The 19851-nt window shown below is 43.0% G+C and overlaps 1 protein-coding gene across 6 annotated transcripts in view; it reads right to left on the bottom strand.

Annotated features, from left to right (window-relative positions):
* Positions 1-19851, bottom strand: part of ARHGAP26 (Rho GTPase activating protein 26) — a 472664-nt gene that overhangs the window by 190546 nt on the left and 262267 nt on the right. For all 6 annotated transcript variants that reach the window (XM_059917368.1, XM_059917369.1, XM_059917371.1 and 3 more), the window contains 2 exons: positions 6272-6337; positions 1888-1962 (listed from right to left, as the gene is read on the bottom strand). In XM_059917368.1, the coding sequence (XP_059773351.1) occupies positions 1888-1962; positions 6272-6337 (141 nt within the window). The remainder of the gene's footprint in view (positions 1-1887; positions 1963-6271; positions 6338-19851) is intronic.

Below are 19851 nucleotides of genomic sequence, written 5' to 3'. Positions count from 1 at the left end.
TATCTGGGACCTTCCCACAGAGAATATAGTCAATATGAAGACAAGTAGAGCTTACAAATAATGAGAAGCCAGAAGAAAGGAGTGGGAAAGCCTCCAACCAACGTGGAGTCACCAGAACCTGCCATGCTTCTGTCATCTTGGACTCACCAGTAATGTGAACAAATAAATGACTATTCTGAATTGTCTTCTTGACACTTTTGTGTAAAAAGAGTACTAACACATACAACTCCACTACTTTGAAATTTTAATAGCATCTTACTTCCTACAGAGAAAAAAACCCCAAACTCCTTAGCATAATATTCAAGTTCCTCAACCAAAGGGGCCATTTCAGCTTTTCAGCTTTCACTCTCCTGTTCCAGCCTCAAGTACTTTGAAATATTATAATAATAATATTACTACTAGTGAAATCAATACTCTTGGTTCATGACATGTCCTGAATCTGAATTATTCTTCTGTTCTCTCCTTCACTACTACATCTTCTAGATCCAGCTCCCACTGGGTGCCAGCATCGTATTTTACATTACAGCTTTCACACACATGCATAACTCCCCCTACCTGGATACTCTGCAAACAAAGAATGACTCTTTCTAAAGTTTCATCTCTAGCACCTGACAATCTGCTTCAGAGAGCAGACACTCCACAAATGTTTGCAGCTCTGATTGGAAATGAAAGACTGAGGATTGATACCTGTTAGACTCTTCATTCTTTCTTACATTAGAACTTTTCAAAAATTAACCATATCACCGTACAACGCAGCAACTGCACTCTTGGGCATTTATCCCACAGAAACAAATTAATCTTCACACAAAAACCTGTACACAGTGTTTACAGCAGCATTATTCACCCCCAGACTAGAAATAACCCAGCTGTCCTTCATAGGGTGAATGGCTAAACAAACTGATCTCACTGCAACTACCATACATGAGACTTTTGCTTACAAGAGGCGAGTAGCTCTCTCGAAAAGAGATAGTTTTTCTGATCAACATGAGAGACGATATTTCTATACATATAAAAATTATTTTCAGAAACTGGGATGGCAAAAAAAAAAAAAAGACAAATACTAACAAAGAGAAGCGTCCCTGCCCAGAACACTGAGCGGGGACCCTGAGCAACAGTCTATCTCTTAACAGTGCACAGCTAGGCTTCCATGGGGATGAGTAACAGCCACGGGTCTGTGAAATCTGATCTGTTTGCCATTTAGATCCACGTGACTCACCGAGTCTGCATTCATATCTAAAAATACAGGAAATCTGCATTCATATCTAAAAATACAGGAAATCTGCAGCCTAGGCAAATTTGGCTCATCGGCTCATGGGTTTTTGATTCAAATGCTGCACATTTAGAGATAGTAGTTTTATATTTATACCAGCCAGCTGCAAAGGAGCTTCTGCTGCTCAAATGACAGAGACTAAGCGGAAACCTAGAAGCAAAGAGGATCAGAAGACTTATCTGCTTCTACACATTTTATCTGGGAGTCATGGGATGGCACCTCCTCAGTCACAGGGAACATGAGATCTGAGGTCCTCTGCAGGCTAGAAGGATGAGCTTCCTTGGGCAATGGGTGTGCCCCATGAAATGCCGGTCTCCAGAGGACAGAGGGAGTCATGAGCTATTAAAGACAGAGTAGGGTGTGGCGGTCACATGAGTGGTGGAGCGCTACTTGGACTGGTGGCAACCAAGTCCACAGAGAGGGTGTGGCGCTTTGGACCGGCCATTTTTTGTTTTGTCCAATTCCACTCAACGTCTCTTCCAGTAATGCCTGTAGCCATGACTGCTGGTGAGTGGGTCAGTTGATTTCTGGGATTTACCTCTTGGACACCCAGATTCCTTCTCAAGAGGCTCCCCCTTCAACCATTGGGAACTGCCTGGCAGAGCCACTGCACTCACCCATCAGGATACTCAGCAGCTTCTGCACTCTGGAATTGACCCCCACGATTCGGTAGAGCCCTTGCTCATTGATCCCTGAGAAGAGAAACAGTGATGATTTAATTAGAGGCACGTCAGAACACAAGTCAGGCCAACCCAGCCAAATGCACTTTTTTTCATTTTCTCGGGCCTTCTAAAAGCTGCTCTAATTAAAGTTCCCTGTCACTCAGCTCTGCTCTTAGCGAAGGAGTGGGATTTGGTACAACTGTCTAGGATTTCATGGATGTGCTGCACACTTCAGCCCTCGTATTAGTTCAGTCATCAGAGGGGCAGGAAACCTCCCTCTTCTCTTGCCAAGGCAGCATCTGAAGAGTTTTGAAAGATGCGAAATATATACTTTTAAACATGTCATATTTAACCAGTTTTTTAATTTAAAAAGACAAAAATGAAATGATAAAAAAAACTCGTACTACAGAAAAGGATGAACACTTTACAAATTACTTTCACATAGAGAAGGCAAATATTGAGGTGTTGGGGCATTTTTAATTTTGGACACTATTAGCCAAAACTGAGAAATTAGAAAATCCATTCATTTGTGGTGCAAATATTCTTCATAAAGAAAAAAGAGGATCACCTTTCTTGAACCCAAGAAAACATTCAAATAGACTAAAAGGGGTTTACCTTCAAACACCCAAACAAAGAACCAAAACTAACCTGCCTCAGTACTTTGTTCATTTAACTGCAAGGATTAGATCATCACTGTATCATCTACATTCAGACCAAGTGATGTGAAATGACTTTCCTCCTGCTGGTCCTAAGCCCATCATATCTGACACCTCTCAACTAACTGGTCTCTTGCTGCCCCTTATTCCCCTGATGTCCATTCTCCACCCAGTACCCAAAATGAGCTTCTCAAAGTGTCAATCAGTTCAAACCATCTCTTTTCTTAAAAACCTTCCAATGGCTTCCCATTGCATCTGGATCACAATCAAAACTTACCATGGCCTGTAAGGCCCTACATGGTTGAGCACAGGCTCACCTCTGACTGCTTTATCAACCACCTTCATGCTGCTCCAGCACCGATGGCCTTCCTGTTACTCCAATATACAAAGCTCATGCCTCCAAACCTCAGCCTCTGCACAAGATTCCCTCTACCTGTAACACTCTTCTCCCAGATCTTTTCATCATTTAGGTCTCAGCTTACATGCAACCTCTTCAATAGAAAGCATCCCAATGACCAACACTATTGGCCACTGCCTTACCCAGTTTTCTTTATAGTAGTTAACAGTATCTGAAATCATCTTTCTTATTTGGTTTCTTGTTTGTCTTCCCCCACAACTACCATGTAAACTTTAAGTACAGTGATTCTGTCTTCTTTACCATTATATCCCCAGCACCTAGATCAGTCTACAATACAGGACAGAATGAATAAAACATTCATCAGTTTTGGGCCAAAACAAAATTTCCTGGAAAAAACTTGGGAAAAGGCTGATTCTGCAGTGTCTTCAACAAGACCTCTACAAAAGTGGAACTGATAAACAAAAGGAAGTAGTCTGGAATGAGAGGATTTTACAGCTCAAATGGATTGTAAAAGCATGTACATGAGGACTTCCCTGGTGGTCCAGTGGTAAAGAATCTGCCTTCCAGTGCAGGGGACGTGGGTTCAATCCCTAGTAGGGGAACTAAGATCCCGCATGTGGCGGGGCAACAAAGCCCTCGTGCCACAACTACTGAGCTCATGCACCTCAACAAGAGAGTCCACGTGCCGCAAACTACAGAGCCCATGCACCCTGGAGACTGGGCACCACAACTAGAGAGAGAACCCACATGCCACAACTAGAGAGAAGCCCACGCGGCACAGCTAGCGAGAAGCCCACGCACTGCAACTAGAGAGAAGCCTGCGTGCTGCAACGAAGACCCAATGCAGCTAAAAAAAAAAAAAAAAAAAAAGCATGTACATCATCCTGCCTGCTTCACCGGCTAGGAGACCCCGGGTCTCCTAAGGGATGGGCCCCAAGTTACTGAGTAGCAGAACCATTATTCAGTCATGTGGTGGCTTGAAGGGCTTATCCTTTCTGAAACATCTCTACTTCTTTTGTCCTTGTGCTTTCCTGGAGCTTGACACACTCCCAGCTCCTGCTGGATGATTAACAGACCTCAGAGAGTACGGGAAGTCTGTTCACCTCTGGTCACCACCAATATGTGTGTACATACACGTACTGCAGTAGGGAGACAACCCACTTCCTTCCAAGCATTTATGCAAAAATGGCATTTAACACACAGCGTCCTTGATTCCTCTTTGTGCTAAATAAAAACTTCTCTAGCTGTTACAATACATCATGTTCATCCTCACTTTAGAGGGGGAGGGGACGAGGAGGCAGAGGCTAAGAGACCAGACCAACTGGTGACCCTCTTCTTCCTCTACTGCTTATTGCACATATTTTCTGGTTTTATATCAGAAAAAGTCATCCTCCTGAGCTATGGGTTTGCATTTATCACACAGATTCTGTGAAGGATTTTAAATGATTAGGTGGCCCTCTTGGTTTTGGCGGCTGAAAACTGAGAGACAAAGTGGTCGGCCCACCTCTGGCACGTACGTGAACTTCATTGTAGAGGGGAGGGGACTTCTGTTTTGAACTCATTTTTGGCTCCATTTTTATGCCTTTACCTTTGTTAACCCTGCACCTCTGATTTCTCATTCTTTTCTTTTAAAATGATGAGCAAAAATCAAATGGCTGTTGAAAAATTACCTTAGTAATACACACTTTAAAAAAAAGTAGAAACTGCAGTTATGGAAAATAGACAAATCCATGGAAGATAGTGAAAAACAGCAGAGACACCCACTGACAACCTGTGCAGGTATGATCTCTCCCCTCCCCACTATCCCCAGAACCAGTTCAGAGTGGGCAGGCTGGTTCATAACTTGCATTTTTCACTTAATATATAATAATGAAAATCTTGGATTCCAATAAATGTATTTCCACTGCATTTTTAGTGATTCAGTGTTTCACTGCATGCATGTAGCACACTGTCGATTTAACCAATTTTTAAGACATTTGGCCAGTTTCTGATTTTTTTACCTTAACACCATTGTATAAACATCTTTGTGGCTCAAGTTGGCCCATGACCTTATTTCCTCAAGATCAGTTCCCAGAAATCTCGCCTACTACTTTACATTCTCTGCCTATATTTTACATATCTTTGCAAGCTACCTTAACTCTTCATTGAAGGAAGGTATAGCAGAAATAAGGAAACATCTAAAAGAATGTTAGCACACATTAAAATAATTACCTTGGAAAGAATACTTTTTGACTAGATACCTAGGAATAGAACTTATAAGGGTATTTTTTTTTTCCTCCCCTCTACTCAGTGCTTCATAGCCTTTATAAACATGCTTATATTTCTGAACTGGCATATTTCTGTTTTAAAAGACAGAACTTCCTCAAACAAATAAAAAGGGCTGGAGGGTTGAGAGGCTGTAGAATAAATAAGATTCCCATCTTTGACAATGCTTCAAATCAAATCCAGTGGAAAGATAGTGATCAGCTTTTCTCTGCGTACAACAGACAGTGCATTCAAAGCTCGAAACTGCCAGAACTGAGGAATCCCCTCTGCGGCGATCTTTGCGGAGGGGATGGAGATCACGGGGATGAACCAGCTTCCCTGACCTCAAAGCGCTGTTCCTATGGACCCAGGAAAGGTCAATGTTTGACAGGCAGGGCCTGACTGCAGCACCACGGCAGGAAAACAGGGGCCTGACCCCTTCTCCCTACCCAGATAGTGCCCAGGGCAGGGTTCCTAGCCTGGGGTCTACAGACCCCAAGAGGCCCACTAGAGAATTCAGGGTGTCTATCAATTTCCATAGGAAAACAACCACACCTTTATTTCCACTAACCTATAAGTGAAATTAAACATTTCCTTCCACTGCAATATAAGCAACAAATCACAGCATTAGCAGTACCTGCAACTTGGTCAGAAACCACAGATATTTTCTGAACATGTTACAGTTGTTACAGACACCCTGAACTATCACTATTTCTGAATTATGCTAGTTATCAGACCCACCGCTGTAACTGAAAGTGTTAACAAAGAAACACATATATTATTATATCACAACCACGGTTTTAGTATTTTAACTGAATTTCAGTAACTGGATTCCTTATAATCCTATGTATTTGATATGCATGCATTTAAAACAATCTTCTGACCAGCCGAAGAGGCTGACGACTAAATCAGTTGAGAGCCCCTGCGCTTCAGAGCAACAGGACTTGTGGAAACACACCGCCAACGGCATTTGGAGAGTTAATGAGTCGCTTGAAATTGGGAAACAGCAGGTAGCAGGTCTGCCACCTCACCAGATGCGTAACCTTCACTGAGAACAATGCCATCTGTTGAACTACTTTACCTCTGGTTTCCACAGCGTGGATGCATTTCCTGATGATGTTGAAGCCAATGCTGTCCAACTGTGCAGCTGAAAGAGGAAGAAAGGGGCAGTCAAGTTGCTAGCCGTGCACACCAACCCCGGAACAGTGCTTGACGGGCCCAGAATGGCTCAGTCCCATGGTGCGGCCATGTAGCCTTTTCATTTTTTCCACTGAAAGTACAGGAATGATTCAAAATGTAAGATTGCTGGCATTCATGGAGAGCTTACCATATGCCAGGTACAGTGCTAAGTACCATTCTGCACATACTATCTCATTTAATTTTCATGGTAACTCTCTGCAAGGTTATCCTCTATTTACAGCTGACGAAACTGCAGCACAGGGTGATGAGCACTTGACTGAAGGAGTAACTAAGCAAACTTTAACTTGTTTTGTTATTATCAGGAGCTGTAGGACTAACTGCTTGTTGGTCTCCTTCAAAAAGCATAAAGTAAATGTTCAATAAATGTCAGGTAAGTGCTCCACAGAGCTCACCTTGTTTAATCCTAGCAAGTCCTCTAGGTTGGTACTATCATGAGTCCCAGATTACACATGAAGAAACTGAGATTTGGCAAAGCTAAATATCTTGACCAAAGTTGCAGAGTTAATATGTGGGAGACTCGCTCCAGAGCCTGTACAACCTTAACTGCCTTAAAAGTGACTGAAAAATAAAATAAAAGCAAACATTAAAAAAAAAAAAGTGACTCTGAGTTAAAGAGAGGAATAAAATTCTGCTCAGATGACTAGAAAAAAGGAAAAGTGACCAGGAAGAAAATTAAAACAGCCAAGGACAAAGAAGCTATCTAAGGAAAAAGCAATAAGGCAGAAGAGCCATCCTCTGTGTGGTAAATCAGCAGGTGGTGACAGTGTTCTCCATCTGCTCCAAAACCCCCTAATGTCACTAAGAAAATAAATGACAAATAGCAGCAACTTTTTCCACAGCATAGAACCAACTGCCAACCTGGCAACAGGGCTGGAAACACACCAAAATTCATCCCCATGCTTTGGTTACCCAATGATTAGATGTGGGTGGTAATCTTTAAGAATGGGTTCATCTTTGACCTCCTTAGGACATCAGGACAAGACATTCTACAAACCAGTGTTCCGAGTGGAAAAGGGAATGGCAGAAAGGAGGAAGGTGAGTATTTATAAACATTTGTCATCATCCCAGGGCAAGAAAGAAACTTGTAAAATATGAGAACTGAGCTGAACTTGAACTCAGCTTGGATCTAACCCAAATGGAATCTTTCCAATTTTTAATATATATGGGTGAATGTAGGTCCAATGAAGAAAAAAATCCTTTAAAAAAATAACTGAAAATTCCCCAAATCAAATTAAAAAGGAATTCTAATTTCCCCAAACTTCTCTTCCCAAAGAGAATCCAGCTCTTGCTCTTACATGTGTACTTATCACTTGGTGGTACTTATTAATAAATATACTTGGCCTCTAGGATAGTAAGTAAAGTACCAGAAAAGGAGGAAAACAATGTTCTTCTTCCTGGAGACCACCTGCTACACAAACCATTGTTCTTATTCCCTTAAAGCTATAAGGAGCCTACTAACTCAATCCCTTGCTTCTTCTAGTATGAACCAAGTGTTTAGTCTGCAAATTGTGTTGTATCAAGCTTTCTGACTCAGATCGAGATCATTCTTCCAAATGAAACTCAACTCATACCACAGACTTTTCCCAAATTTTGTAACAAACTGTAAGACACAGTCTAAATATCTGTTGGAATCTAGGCAAGATTTTTAAAAAATAATGACCTTATTGAGATATAATTCACATAGTGTAAGGTTCACTCATTTAAAGCTTACAATTCATTAATTTCTAGTATATTTACAAATATATAGATCACCACTCTCTACATAACATTTTCATCATCCCCCATGAAAAACCTCATACATATTAGCAGTAACTCCCTATTTCCCCCACTCCCTCAGCTCCCAGAAACCACAAACCTACCTTCTGTCTCTATAGACTCGCCTATTCTGGACATTTCATATAAATGCAACCATATGATACACTGTCTTTTGTATATAGTTTCTTTCACTTAGTATAATGTTTTCCAGATTCCTCTATGTTGTAGCATTAATACACTTCATTCCTTTTTATGACTAAATAATATTCCATTGTCTGGATATACCCCATTCCATTTACCCATTCATCAGCTGTTGGTTTCTGCTTTTTGCCTATTATGAATAATGCTACTAGGAACACCTGCGTACAAATCTTTGTGTGGACGTATATTTTCATTTCTCTTCAGTATGTACCCAGGAGTGGAAGTGCTAGGTTATATGGTAACTCTATGCTTAACTTTTTGAGGAAATGCCAAACCACTTTCTAAAGCACTGGACCATTTTACATTCCTGCCAGCGACATATGAAGGTTCTAATTTCTCCACATCCTTGCCAACATTTGTTATTGTCTTTTTTATTATTGCCATTCTGGTGCATGTGAAATGGTATCTCATTGTGGTTTTGACTTGCATTTCCCTAATGACTAATGATGTTGGGCACCTTTTCACGTGTAGGGGAGAATTTTCATTCCTTTATACAATAGTCAGAACAGAGCCTACTGGCAAGTATTTGTTAGAGGGGAAATTACTTTCTATACTTAAGGAGGTTTCCCAAATGTCCATAATGTGATTCAATAGTCAGTTGAAGCCTTTTGGTTCTTCTTTTGAGATGTGCTTAAGAGGATCCTTGCATAGGAATGATAGTCAAAGAAGTTTGGGAGATTAAGAACTGCAGTTGTGGACAGTGCTCTGGGGAGCTGCTGAGACAGATCCCAAATTTGGAAATTTTAAGAGTAGGTTTGTGAACATGGTCTTGTAGGCATTGATGAACTTCTGTTCTGGACAAAGAGTATTTTGCTTCCTTACCCTGTGAACATGGATAAAAGTTTTGAAAAATTGGAAATAACCTGGCAGCTGACAGTGATGACCCCAGTGGCCAGAAGATATGTGCTCATAAAGCCACCAGCCCAACTAGCAGAAGAAATATGGACAAAGCTAGATATAACCCTGTAGAGACAAATCAGTCCTTGACCTTTTCTCATGGAACTGTGGGAAGCTGGATTCTTTTCTAGGTAAGTAACAGCTAATGGAAGAGAACACAATGGAACCTCCCAAGTATATCCAGAAAAAAACTAAATTCCACTAACCTACATTAACTACAATTATTTATTTTGGAAAATGGCAAAGCAACCCCTCGTCCCCCCCCCCACCAAATCTCTGAATAAATGTTCCTTCTTTGGTTTTCCCAACATTAGAAGCTCTCCATTTTGTTTTACACCAGCAAACGCCTTTTCTTGAAATAAATCTTACACAGATGCTACACATAAAGGCCTTCCACATTACACATGTAACAGTATTTATTAGTATATATTAGATGTCTAAGTCCAAATACATATAACAAATTCACATACTGCAAAGTCAGATGCTAAGAGCGCAAGGTAACTCTCTATTAGCCTCTAATGTGTTCAAGTTGCGTACTGATAATTATTGCAGTTTTATAAACAAAATTGTGTTAAGAAATGGAATTCATAGCAAACAACAGTTCCCAATAAGGAACTCATGAAATACAGTTTACCTATCATTATTCCAAATCTCTGAACTGGAACTGGTATAAATTATTACACTGCCCCCTGCACTGGCACTTCCCTGTATCTCTCTGTCTCTGGTACCCCCACCACCACACATACACACACGCACGCACGCACGCACACGCACGTACACAGTTTTGACTGCTACTCTCATCAACCTGAGTTTCCTGCTGATGTTATGATTAGGTTACTAATGATGAACAACTGCTTTCTTATTTAACATGTACCGAGTACCACTGATGTGATAGGGACTACAGTGTATCCATAACCAGATCATTAGTCCTGATCTCTGTCCAGCAGGTACATAATCTAAGTTAATTGAGATCTCCTACTTGGAAAATCCAGTTTCCACTAAAAGGTTTAGAACACCATCACCACCGAGCAGAGTTTTCTAATGACAGAAGAAGTCTGAGCAGCTCGCCAGATGGAAGCGGCTGTCCTTAATCCCTTCAAGCAGGTGATTCAGCTCTTTTACTGAGCCCAGGCTCAGAAAAGGTCAGGGATTTATTTGCAACTGCTGTATCCTTATAATCTCCAGAAATAATCTCTCATTAAATATCTACTAGGTTTGCATTATTCCCTTAATTTGACTGGTGATGAATTGTTGCAGGGCCGGTGGCTCCCAGGCCTGACACCCACCGTCTGGCAGTTAAGGCTTGGACCAGCTTACCTTCCTGCCTCACCTCCGAGCTCACCTCTGCCCAGGTTTACGCACACGGCAGGCCAAACAGTTGTCGTATAATGAATGTTCACAGAGCTCGCACCAAACACTCAGGCTGACCCACCAAGTTAGAAAAGGGTCATCCTCTTAACTGTCATGTCAACTTTTGAAGCATTATTTGTCTGCTTTTAGAGAAAGGAAAGGGCCAGGGTCACACAAACCTATTTTCTCAAAGCTCTCTGGAGAACAGGAGGACATGAGACAGGTGGTTTGACTCTCAGCCAACCTGGAGAATATTAGGGCTGAAGTGGGAGGAGGAGGCCTGGCAGACCATTGGGGCTTATGCTTATCATGCCCAGGGTATGAACTCTGAGGAAGGAGGCAGGTTAAATTCAGGAACTGACTGTTTTACTGCAGTGGGCTTAAAACAACAACATACTGTAAGGTTCAGTCAAATTGTTTAAAAGAAGGAGGCTGGCGGGCCAGGTACAGACAGGATTTTAGCATAACCTTCAATGCCCTGTTCTGTAGCTTCTAGTACCTCACACTACCTCATCTGACACTGCCTGGCCTTTAAAAAAAACCAAAACAAACAAACAAACAAAAAACAAAAGAGTTATGTAGGTGATGGTAGAGGGTGAGAACTCCAGTAAAATCATGAGTCTAACCCTCAGCACTCCCCTTCTTTCTTACCCCCCATATCCAAATTATCACCTCAATTTTACCTCCTACTGAGTCTCAATTTTATCTAGTTCTCTCCGCCTTCACCACACCCACCCTGGTCCTGGACCAGGTCCTGGTCATCTGCTACCAGGATGGTTGCAAGGCCCTCCTAACTGGTCTCTTCACACCTCCTCTGGCTTCCTCCAAGCTGCCCTCCACCCCGCAGTCCCCATGACCTTGAAAAAACCAGACCACATCACCTCTCTGCTTAAACACTCAGTGACACCCCATGGCTCTTGGGACGATAACCCAAGCCCTTAACATGGCCCACACAGCCCTGCATGGTCTGGCCCCAGCCTCATCTCAGTCCCTCCCCCGTGTCTCAGCATCCCAACCACACTGGCTTCCTCTCCAAGTATCCAACTGACCACGATTTCTCCTCAGCCTTTGCACAAGCTGTGGATTTCACCTGGGAGCCCCTTGGCCCAGATAACTCAGAATTCTCAGGTCTCCCCCATCAAGTATCATCTCCTCATAAAAGCTTCTCTGACCCCTCCACCTAGATTAAAGCCTCCATCATGCACTTGAATATAATGCCATCAACCTCTCCTTCAGAGTACGCAGCACAATTACAGGTTTACCTTTATTAGTATAATCCTGGGAATTCCCTGGCAGTCCAGTGGTTAGAACTCCGCGCTTTCACTGCCAAGGGCTCAGGTTCAATCCCTGGTTGGGGAACTAAGATCCCACAAGCTGCGTGGTATGGCATGAATGAATGAATGAATGAATAAATGGTATGATCCTGCAAAAAATGTCTGTCTACCAAACTAGATATGCATTCATAAAGGCAATGGTCCATGTATAACTTTACTTATTTATTTTATTCACTACTATATCTCTGTCTTTCACTGTCCCCTATAGTGCTAGAAATGAAGTGGAAGCCTGTAACTTTTCATTTGGTGTAATTTTTCATTTTGGATGCAAGGACAGGTAAATTGGTGACTGAATGGTAGGAAGAGTTGCTGAGGGGCAGTGTCTTAGAGTCAAAATTACCTTTCAAACTTCAACTGATGTAAACCCTATGAAAGCAGATGAGTTAAGTAAGCTTCTGGTCCTCAGCTATTCCATCTTTTGTGAGGATATAGAGGTTAAATAAAGAAATGAATGGCTTAATCTAACCACTTCCTTCCTTCCTGTATCAGTACAAAGAGGTATTACCACCAAGCAGTACAGCCCCAAGAATCAGTCCGAGAGAAGGGAAAAACGAAAGCTGTGCAAGCCAAGACATGGAATAGAAGAGCTAAAATCAAGTTTAGGTTCCCTGGACACTTCTAGAAATCTTTTGCTTGCCCACTGAGGCATCACTATCACTGTGCTGCATGTGGTATGAAACTAGGCTGGCTACTTCTTTCACGTCATACTAACTGAGCCATCTAAACAGTCAGACAGGCCTGAGCATCAAAAAAGCTCTAGAAGACAAGAGCATTCCCCCCTAGAATTTTGTGCTACCCACTCTTCAGGTCCAGGAGCCCCTCTGCTAAAAATTACTGACCTGCTGTTGCCTATCTCTAAATCCTTAGTATTCACAACACCCAGAAAATAGGCAACAAGTGGCCAAATCACCAATTCTGAATAGAAGGGACCTTTCCATATCATAGGTTGACTGATGGACATATAGTCTGAAAAAACGATGCTTTGGGATATGCCCAAAGTTACCCCATATGTGCATCCCAGGAATTCTAACAGACCTCAGACCTCTCCTTCTCAAAAGGAGAGGAGCTGACCTACCTGAATTAGGTTCAGCATGAATTAGATGGAAATACCACTTTGCTAAAGCTGGTATTCGACAAGATTTTCCTAGTCTGAAAAACTTTCCCTAGGAAATTTATTCAACTTTCCTTTGATCAAAAAACCACCTTTCAAGTGTGTTTTATGGGAGTAATGGAATTTGCTGGAAATAAAAACAAGAGAACTGAGACGTAAAGGAAGTCACTGCTGCACTTTTAACACGGATGGATACAGGAGGTTGTCTGGAGTTGCTGAGAGCGGCCCAACATTTTATGGACAGTTCCCGGGGCATGTTCTCACCACAGAAATTTACTCAATCTCCCTACGTGATCTGCTCTTTAAAGCTCGACCTGCCTCGCTCATTCTGAATTTAATCAATTTCAGCATTATTAAAAGCCATGAAGAAAAACACCCACATTGAATTGAATACAAAATTCCATCTGGAGAAGAGATTTCCAATTGGCTCACACACCCAGAGGGGCTCACACCCTTTCTCCTCAGCATGTGAAGCCCCAGAGTTGCCAGGGCTCCCTGGCTGTGGCCCCTGGGAAACCATCCTCATGAAGCTTCCAGTGGGCCCAGGAAAGGTGTGAGTTCTCTACTTTGGCAACTACCCAGAGCCAGTTTTTAATCCCAGATCAGCTCCCTAATCCTGTGTCCCATCCCACTCCACTGCCAACTGCCCTAGACTCTGTTCCCCAGCTAGGTACTCAGGGAATACGAATGAACTTTAATATTAACTGAAGTCACACAGACAGAAGCGGTATGTACTGGAAAAAGAACACTGAGCTTTAAAGCCAGACAGACCTGGCTTAGAATCCTGTCTCTGTCACCTCTGGCTGGATATGATCTTAGGCGAGAAGCTTCACCTTCCTCACCTGTGTGGTGGGGATAACTCACCTAGGTGTTGCAAGGGTCAAATGAAATGCACAGCAACTGAGACTTACTTGATATTCAATAATGGTCATTACCAGTACTACAATATTAGAATGTAGTAACTACAGTACATCATAATATCTGAATCAAACTTTCCAGCTGATGGGCTTCCCTGGTGGCGCAGTGGTTGAGAATCTGCCTGCCAATGCAGGGGACACGGGTTCGAGCCCTGGTCTGGGAAGATCCCACATGCCGTGGAGCAAACAGGCCCGTGAGCCACAATTACTGAGCCTGCGCGTCTGGAGCCTGTGCTCCGCAACAAGAGAGGCCGCGATAGTGAGAGGCCCGCGCACTGCGATGAAGAGTGGCCCCCACTTGCCGCAATTAGAGAAAGCCCTCACACAGAAACGAAGACCCAACACAGCCATAAATAAATAAATTAAATTAAATAAAAAATTTAAAAAAATAATAATAATATTAAAAAAACTTTCCAGCTGATGAAAAACTCTTCATACCCAAGTTCATGTTAACCTTACAATAATCCCATGGGGTACCTATTAGTACTATTCTTACTAATAACTTCTTGCTGCGTTTCCACACAAATAAGTATGATGAAGGACAATACATTACCGTTTATGGAATAAGTTAATAAATTATAGCTTACTTGATTTTTCCAGTATATCTGTTAAGTTTTTATGATGAGAAAAGCCAGGCTCATGATGTTAAGTGGTACCAACAATGATGATGGCAGTAGTAACACTTACTGAGCACACAGCGTTGCTCTGGGCTAAGCACTTAATTGCATCATATCATCATCATCGCCATCCCTATTTTGTAGGCAGGAAACCTTGGCTCAAACAAGGCTAAGGAACTTCTATGTGATTATGGCGTTAGTGAGTGGTGGAACCAGGATTCTAACTCGGGCTGACTCCAGGGCTCATCCTCTTCTATTCCCTCCTCTTCCGTTGAAGTTCACATAATTAGTCAGAAAAGGACTGGGGCAGGGGTCACATTTTCTGGATTCTGCCCTTTCTACTCCATAGCAGTTCCCAAATCTAGCGGACCACAGACTCAGGGGCATGCTTGTTGCAATGCAGATTCTGGGTGCCCTCCCAGAGGCTATACTTCAGTAGGTGTGAGAATCACACCGGATAACACTGTACTGTACACTGTACACCAAGCAATTAAAACTATTATCACTAAAGACAGATACAAATGATTACTGACTATTGATTAATGGGTAATATCTATTCCACAGTCCCCATCTGATAATAATGATTCACCAGTGCTATGTACCTCAAAATGTAATGTTGGCTTGTGCCACTGGGGTATATGAAATGATTCTAAGTAGTTCACAAATAAATATTTGCGATAGTTATACACTTATTTTAATAAGCATTATAAATTTATTGGTTTATCACACAAAGCATGATATGTTTTTTAAATAAATGTAGTCTAAAAAGAGTGAATTGATTTTAAAAAATAGTAAGTAAATAATATTACAGGTGGCATATGTATATGTTAAAAAAATAATGAAGGTGACAAACAAAACATTTGGGAACTACTGTCCTAACTTGTACCACACACCACCTTCAACTTAGCTGAAAGGACAAGACAGGAGGGTACCACATTCTACCAGCAAGCTGTCTTATTTCAATAGTCATCCTGGATTCCTTGCTGTCTTTCATACCCCATATCCAATCTGTTAGCCAGTCCCATCAGTAATAACTTACACCTAGAATCCAACTACTTCTCACCATCTCCATTGCTAATACCTTGGTCCAAGCCACCATCATCTTTTGCCTGGACTGCTCCAATGGCCTCTCAACTGTTTCTCCTTTTGCCCCCTACAGTTTATTCTCTGCCGGCAGCCAGAATCATCTTTTAAAAATATACATTGGCTCATGTCACTCGCCTGATCACAACTCTCCAGGGACTTCTCATGACACTTACAACACCATCCTATCTCCTGACCACAGCCTCACATGGTCCAGCCTACCTGACCACGCTCCCTCCGGCCTCTGCCAATCCAGTCACAAGGGTCCTTCCTGATACTCCTTGAACACGGCTAGTCCGTCCCCTCTGCCGCGGGGGCCTCTGTACGTGCTGGCTCCTCTGCCAGCTCCTGACAGGCCACCCTCCCTCTGTTTGTTCAGGTTTCTCCTCAAATGTCACCTCTTGGGGGAGGGCTCCTCTGCTCCTGGTGTCTAAAATAGCCACTCTTCAGGGGAGGGATGGACTGGGAGTTTGGGATGAGCAGATGCAAACTATTACATATGGAATGGATAAACAACAAGGTCCTACTGTATAGCACAGGCAACGATGTTCAATATCCTGGGATAAACCATAATGGAAAAGATTTTAAAAAGAATGTATATATATGTATAACTGAGCCACTTTGCTGTACAGCAGAAATTAACACAACGTTGTAAATCACGTATACTTCAATTAAAAATAAATAAAATAGCCACCCTTCCCTTGTTACTCTCTATCCCTTTGCTCTTACTTCTTCATGGCCCTTCTCTCCACCTGGAAGCCTCCCTTTGTTTGCTTGCTTACTGTTTGCTGTCTGCTTCTCTCAACAAGGCAGATAAAGTCCCTGACTGACAGCTTTACTGTAGCTTCGATACACATTTCCTGAATGAAGCAACAAATACAATCCACATTTTCACCAGCAGAGACACCAGAAATCAATAGGTAAAGAAGTCCTCACACCCTAGGAACATCAATGGGGAGCCGCTGGCTGAACACTGGTACCTTCTAGAGTTCAGGGGCTCTGCAAGGGGAAGCACAAGACCAGCAGGACTGACAGGGACCTCATTCATCCCCCGGCCTCTACACATGAACGCCACCAATCAGAACTTTCTTCCCTAGCCAACCACATACACAGGAGCCTATCTTCTTTTTCATGGTTTCTGGGGACACACATAAAGAAAAAATAAGCTGAGAGGGACTGAGAGTAAAGCAAGTAAAATAGGTAGCAGGAGAAGAGATGAAATCCCTGCCTGGCTTGGAATAAACCTGCCAGCTCTCAGCCTGAGTCAACGGAGGTTCGAAGACAGCTGTAAATTGCTCCAGTTCTCAGCCAGACACGGGCAGCCAAAGTGGCTGCGTCTGGGCTCTTGCACAGTACAGGCTGAGGCCTGCAGATCAGCTTGGAGGGGTGGGGTAGGGAGAACTGTTTCCTTGTGGACTTTTACATCTGCAATCTCCTAGTCCCCCTTAAAATTCCTAATCAGGATAGCAGCGAAGGAGCACAGCTTCACCCAAGCCTGGGTAATGTGAACCATCTTAATCAGGACCATTTGCCGCCTACCTGGGACTCTGGACACCCTGAGAACAAATTACAGTCCAGTGGCCTCAATTCCTTTCTGCCTTGAGGCCTGGGGGGCTGTGCACTGATTTCTCAACCAATAGAGATCACCGCCAGCTTTCCGAAGGTGGAACTGTTTCAAGTGGAAAACCAATTGCCTCTGTCCAGCTAGATCCCTTTCCGGCCTCTACCTAACCGTCCTCCCATCTTATCTGCCCTAGGAACGGTTTTGCTATTTTTTGATCACAACAAACTCTGAGGCAATAAAAGGCAGGGAAAGAGATGCCATTCAGAATCTGAGGCCTAAGATTTGCACCTGGAGTCACCATGAAGTTGTATGACGTGGGCATACATCACCTCTCTGACCCTTTTCCTCATCTCGAAGATCAGGCATGGTAGAAATCAAATAAAGCAATGTCTGTGAAGGCACTCTGAGGAACTCTAAAAGAAACTGTCCAGTGTCAGGCTTTTATAAAAATAGCCTCTGGTGGCTTTCTCTGTCTGGTCAGAGACCCAAGACAGATGTTTGCTGTGGTCTTGTTTGGTACCCTGTTCTTCCATTAGGAGAGAAGGAATGCCCTTGCATCAGGGCAGCAACCAGCACTGAATCATCTTCAGTTAATGTTCAGTTAACTGATGTAGCAGGACCCCTGAAACCTTTCTTGCCATCACAGAACACCATGTGGAGCTCCACATCCAGACTCTCTAGGCCCTCTGACCACTAGACTTGAACCTCCCTCACTCAGATTCTGAAGCCCAGAATCTGCAGAACCAGAACTACACAGCTGTCCACAGCAGCGAGGGGCTGGTCTCCTTAGGTGGATATGCTATTTTCTGCTTGTTAGGCAGGCAATATAAATGGAGAAGATGTCACTGAAGATTCATGGTTTGTCACTGAGAAGTAGGTCAGCAGGAGAGAAAGGATGTACAAATATACCTCTTGTGATGGGGTCTGTGCATAGTCACCCTGATGTTTACTCTGAAACCACTAAATTGAGTAAAAAAGGGGAAATGTAGCATTAATCGAGCTCTTTACTCCATGATGTGGCTCTCAGAAAGGAATCCTACTGCGTCTAGATCCAAGGCACTGTTTTTGTCCCTGTGGTCAGCACTGGATTTGCTGAGCTCAGTGGCTGCTATGCTCTTATGTAGGCACTGGAGATAAGACAATAAGACAATGTCTCACTCTCATGGGGTTTTATACCGAGTGAGAGGAGACAGACTATGAACAAATAAGCAAATAAATAGACAAGAAAATATCAGATGGTGATAGGTGATAGTAAATCAGGGTGATTGATGGAGAGTTAGTGCTGGGGTGTGGGAATAACTTAGCTTGAGATGTTGGGGACAGACTAACTAAAGACGTTAATCGGTGACTTGAATGACAGAAAAGAGCCAACCGGGTGATGATGCAGGGAAAGGGCTTCCCTGTGGAGGGAACTGCTAGTGGAAAGGCCCTAAGCTGGGAAGGAGCTTAGTGTTTTGGAACAAACAGAAGAGAGACCCACGTGGCTGGAGCTGAGTGAGGATGGGATACACGATGAGGTTGGAAAGTTTGTCAGGAGCCAGATCATGAGGGATCTTGTGGGCCAGGGGAAGAGCAAATCCAGAATGGTCCTAGAATTGGATTAGACCCTAGCATGCATCTAGCTTGCCCTTCTTACTTCAAAAATGAGCAAACAGAGCCTGAAGAGATGAGATTTTGTCACTCCATCTCCACCAGCCAACCTTGGTTATGCTACAACTGGAAACAAGATCTTCGACCCACAGTCTTTGTCACTTATCATTAAACTCTTCCTGAATACTAAAAAAAAAAAAAAAAAAAAAAAATAGCCTCTGGTTTCAGATAACGATGATGTTATTGATAATAACAGCAGAGGGCAACATTTAATGACTGCTTAGAATACCAGGCACCACTGATTTAAGAATTTCCATTCTAATCCCATTTGATCCTCTCAACAAACCAATGATGTAGGCAGTAAAACTATCCTCATTTTACAGATAAAGAAACCGAGGCCTGGAGAAATTAATTTCCCAAGGCCACACACTCAGCAAGCCACGAGGCTGGGATTCCAACCCACGCGTGTAATAATACTCCAGAGCCAAGGTTCCCAACCATTACTCACTGCTCCCCCCCATCCCTCCGCTGTGGGCAACAGTACTTGATAGCCTCCGCTAAATCCTACATGTTGAATGGGAGTTTCACACTCTGAACACTGATTAGGGTCTGAAGGAACGATCTTGAGTAACTACAAGTTTGCATTTAGGATGAAGCCTCAGTTTTCTCATGTGAAAATGGGGTCAATACTACCATCTGTCTCATAGAGTTCTTACAGAGATCAAATAATATAATGTAGGTCAGACACTGAGCACACTGCCCCCTACATAGTATGTGCTAATGATAATGTTTACCATTAATGATATCATTAATCAAGAGCCTGCACTTGGTGGCAGTGGGGAAAATCTTTCAGTCTCTGTCTCAACAGCCCTTACACTGGGCTTTAAGAGTTAAAGATGCCACCAGGGACCTGCTCACTGTTGCTTGGCTGAAGCCCAAACTGGGATGCCAAGGGGCAGCTGGCACCTGCCAGGCGGCAGCCTGCTGTCTGTCCAGAGCCCACACCGCTGAGCGGAAGGGGATGTTAGGCCACAGCAAAGTC

Source organism: Balaenoptera ricei, chromosome 3 (assembly GCF_028023285.1).
Source record: "Balaenoptera ricei isolate mBalRic1 chromosome 3, mBalRic1.hap2, whole genome shotgun sequence".
NCBI lineage: Eukaryota > Metazoa > Chordata > Mammalia > Artiodactyla > Balaenopteridae > Balaenoptera > Balaenoptera ricei.
This window is presented reverse-complemented; position numbering and strand designations above follow the sequence as displayed.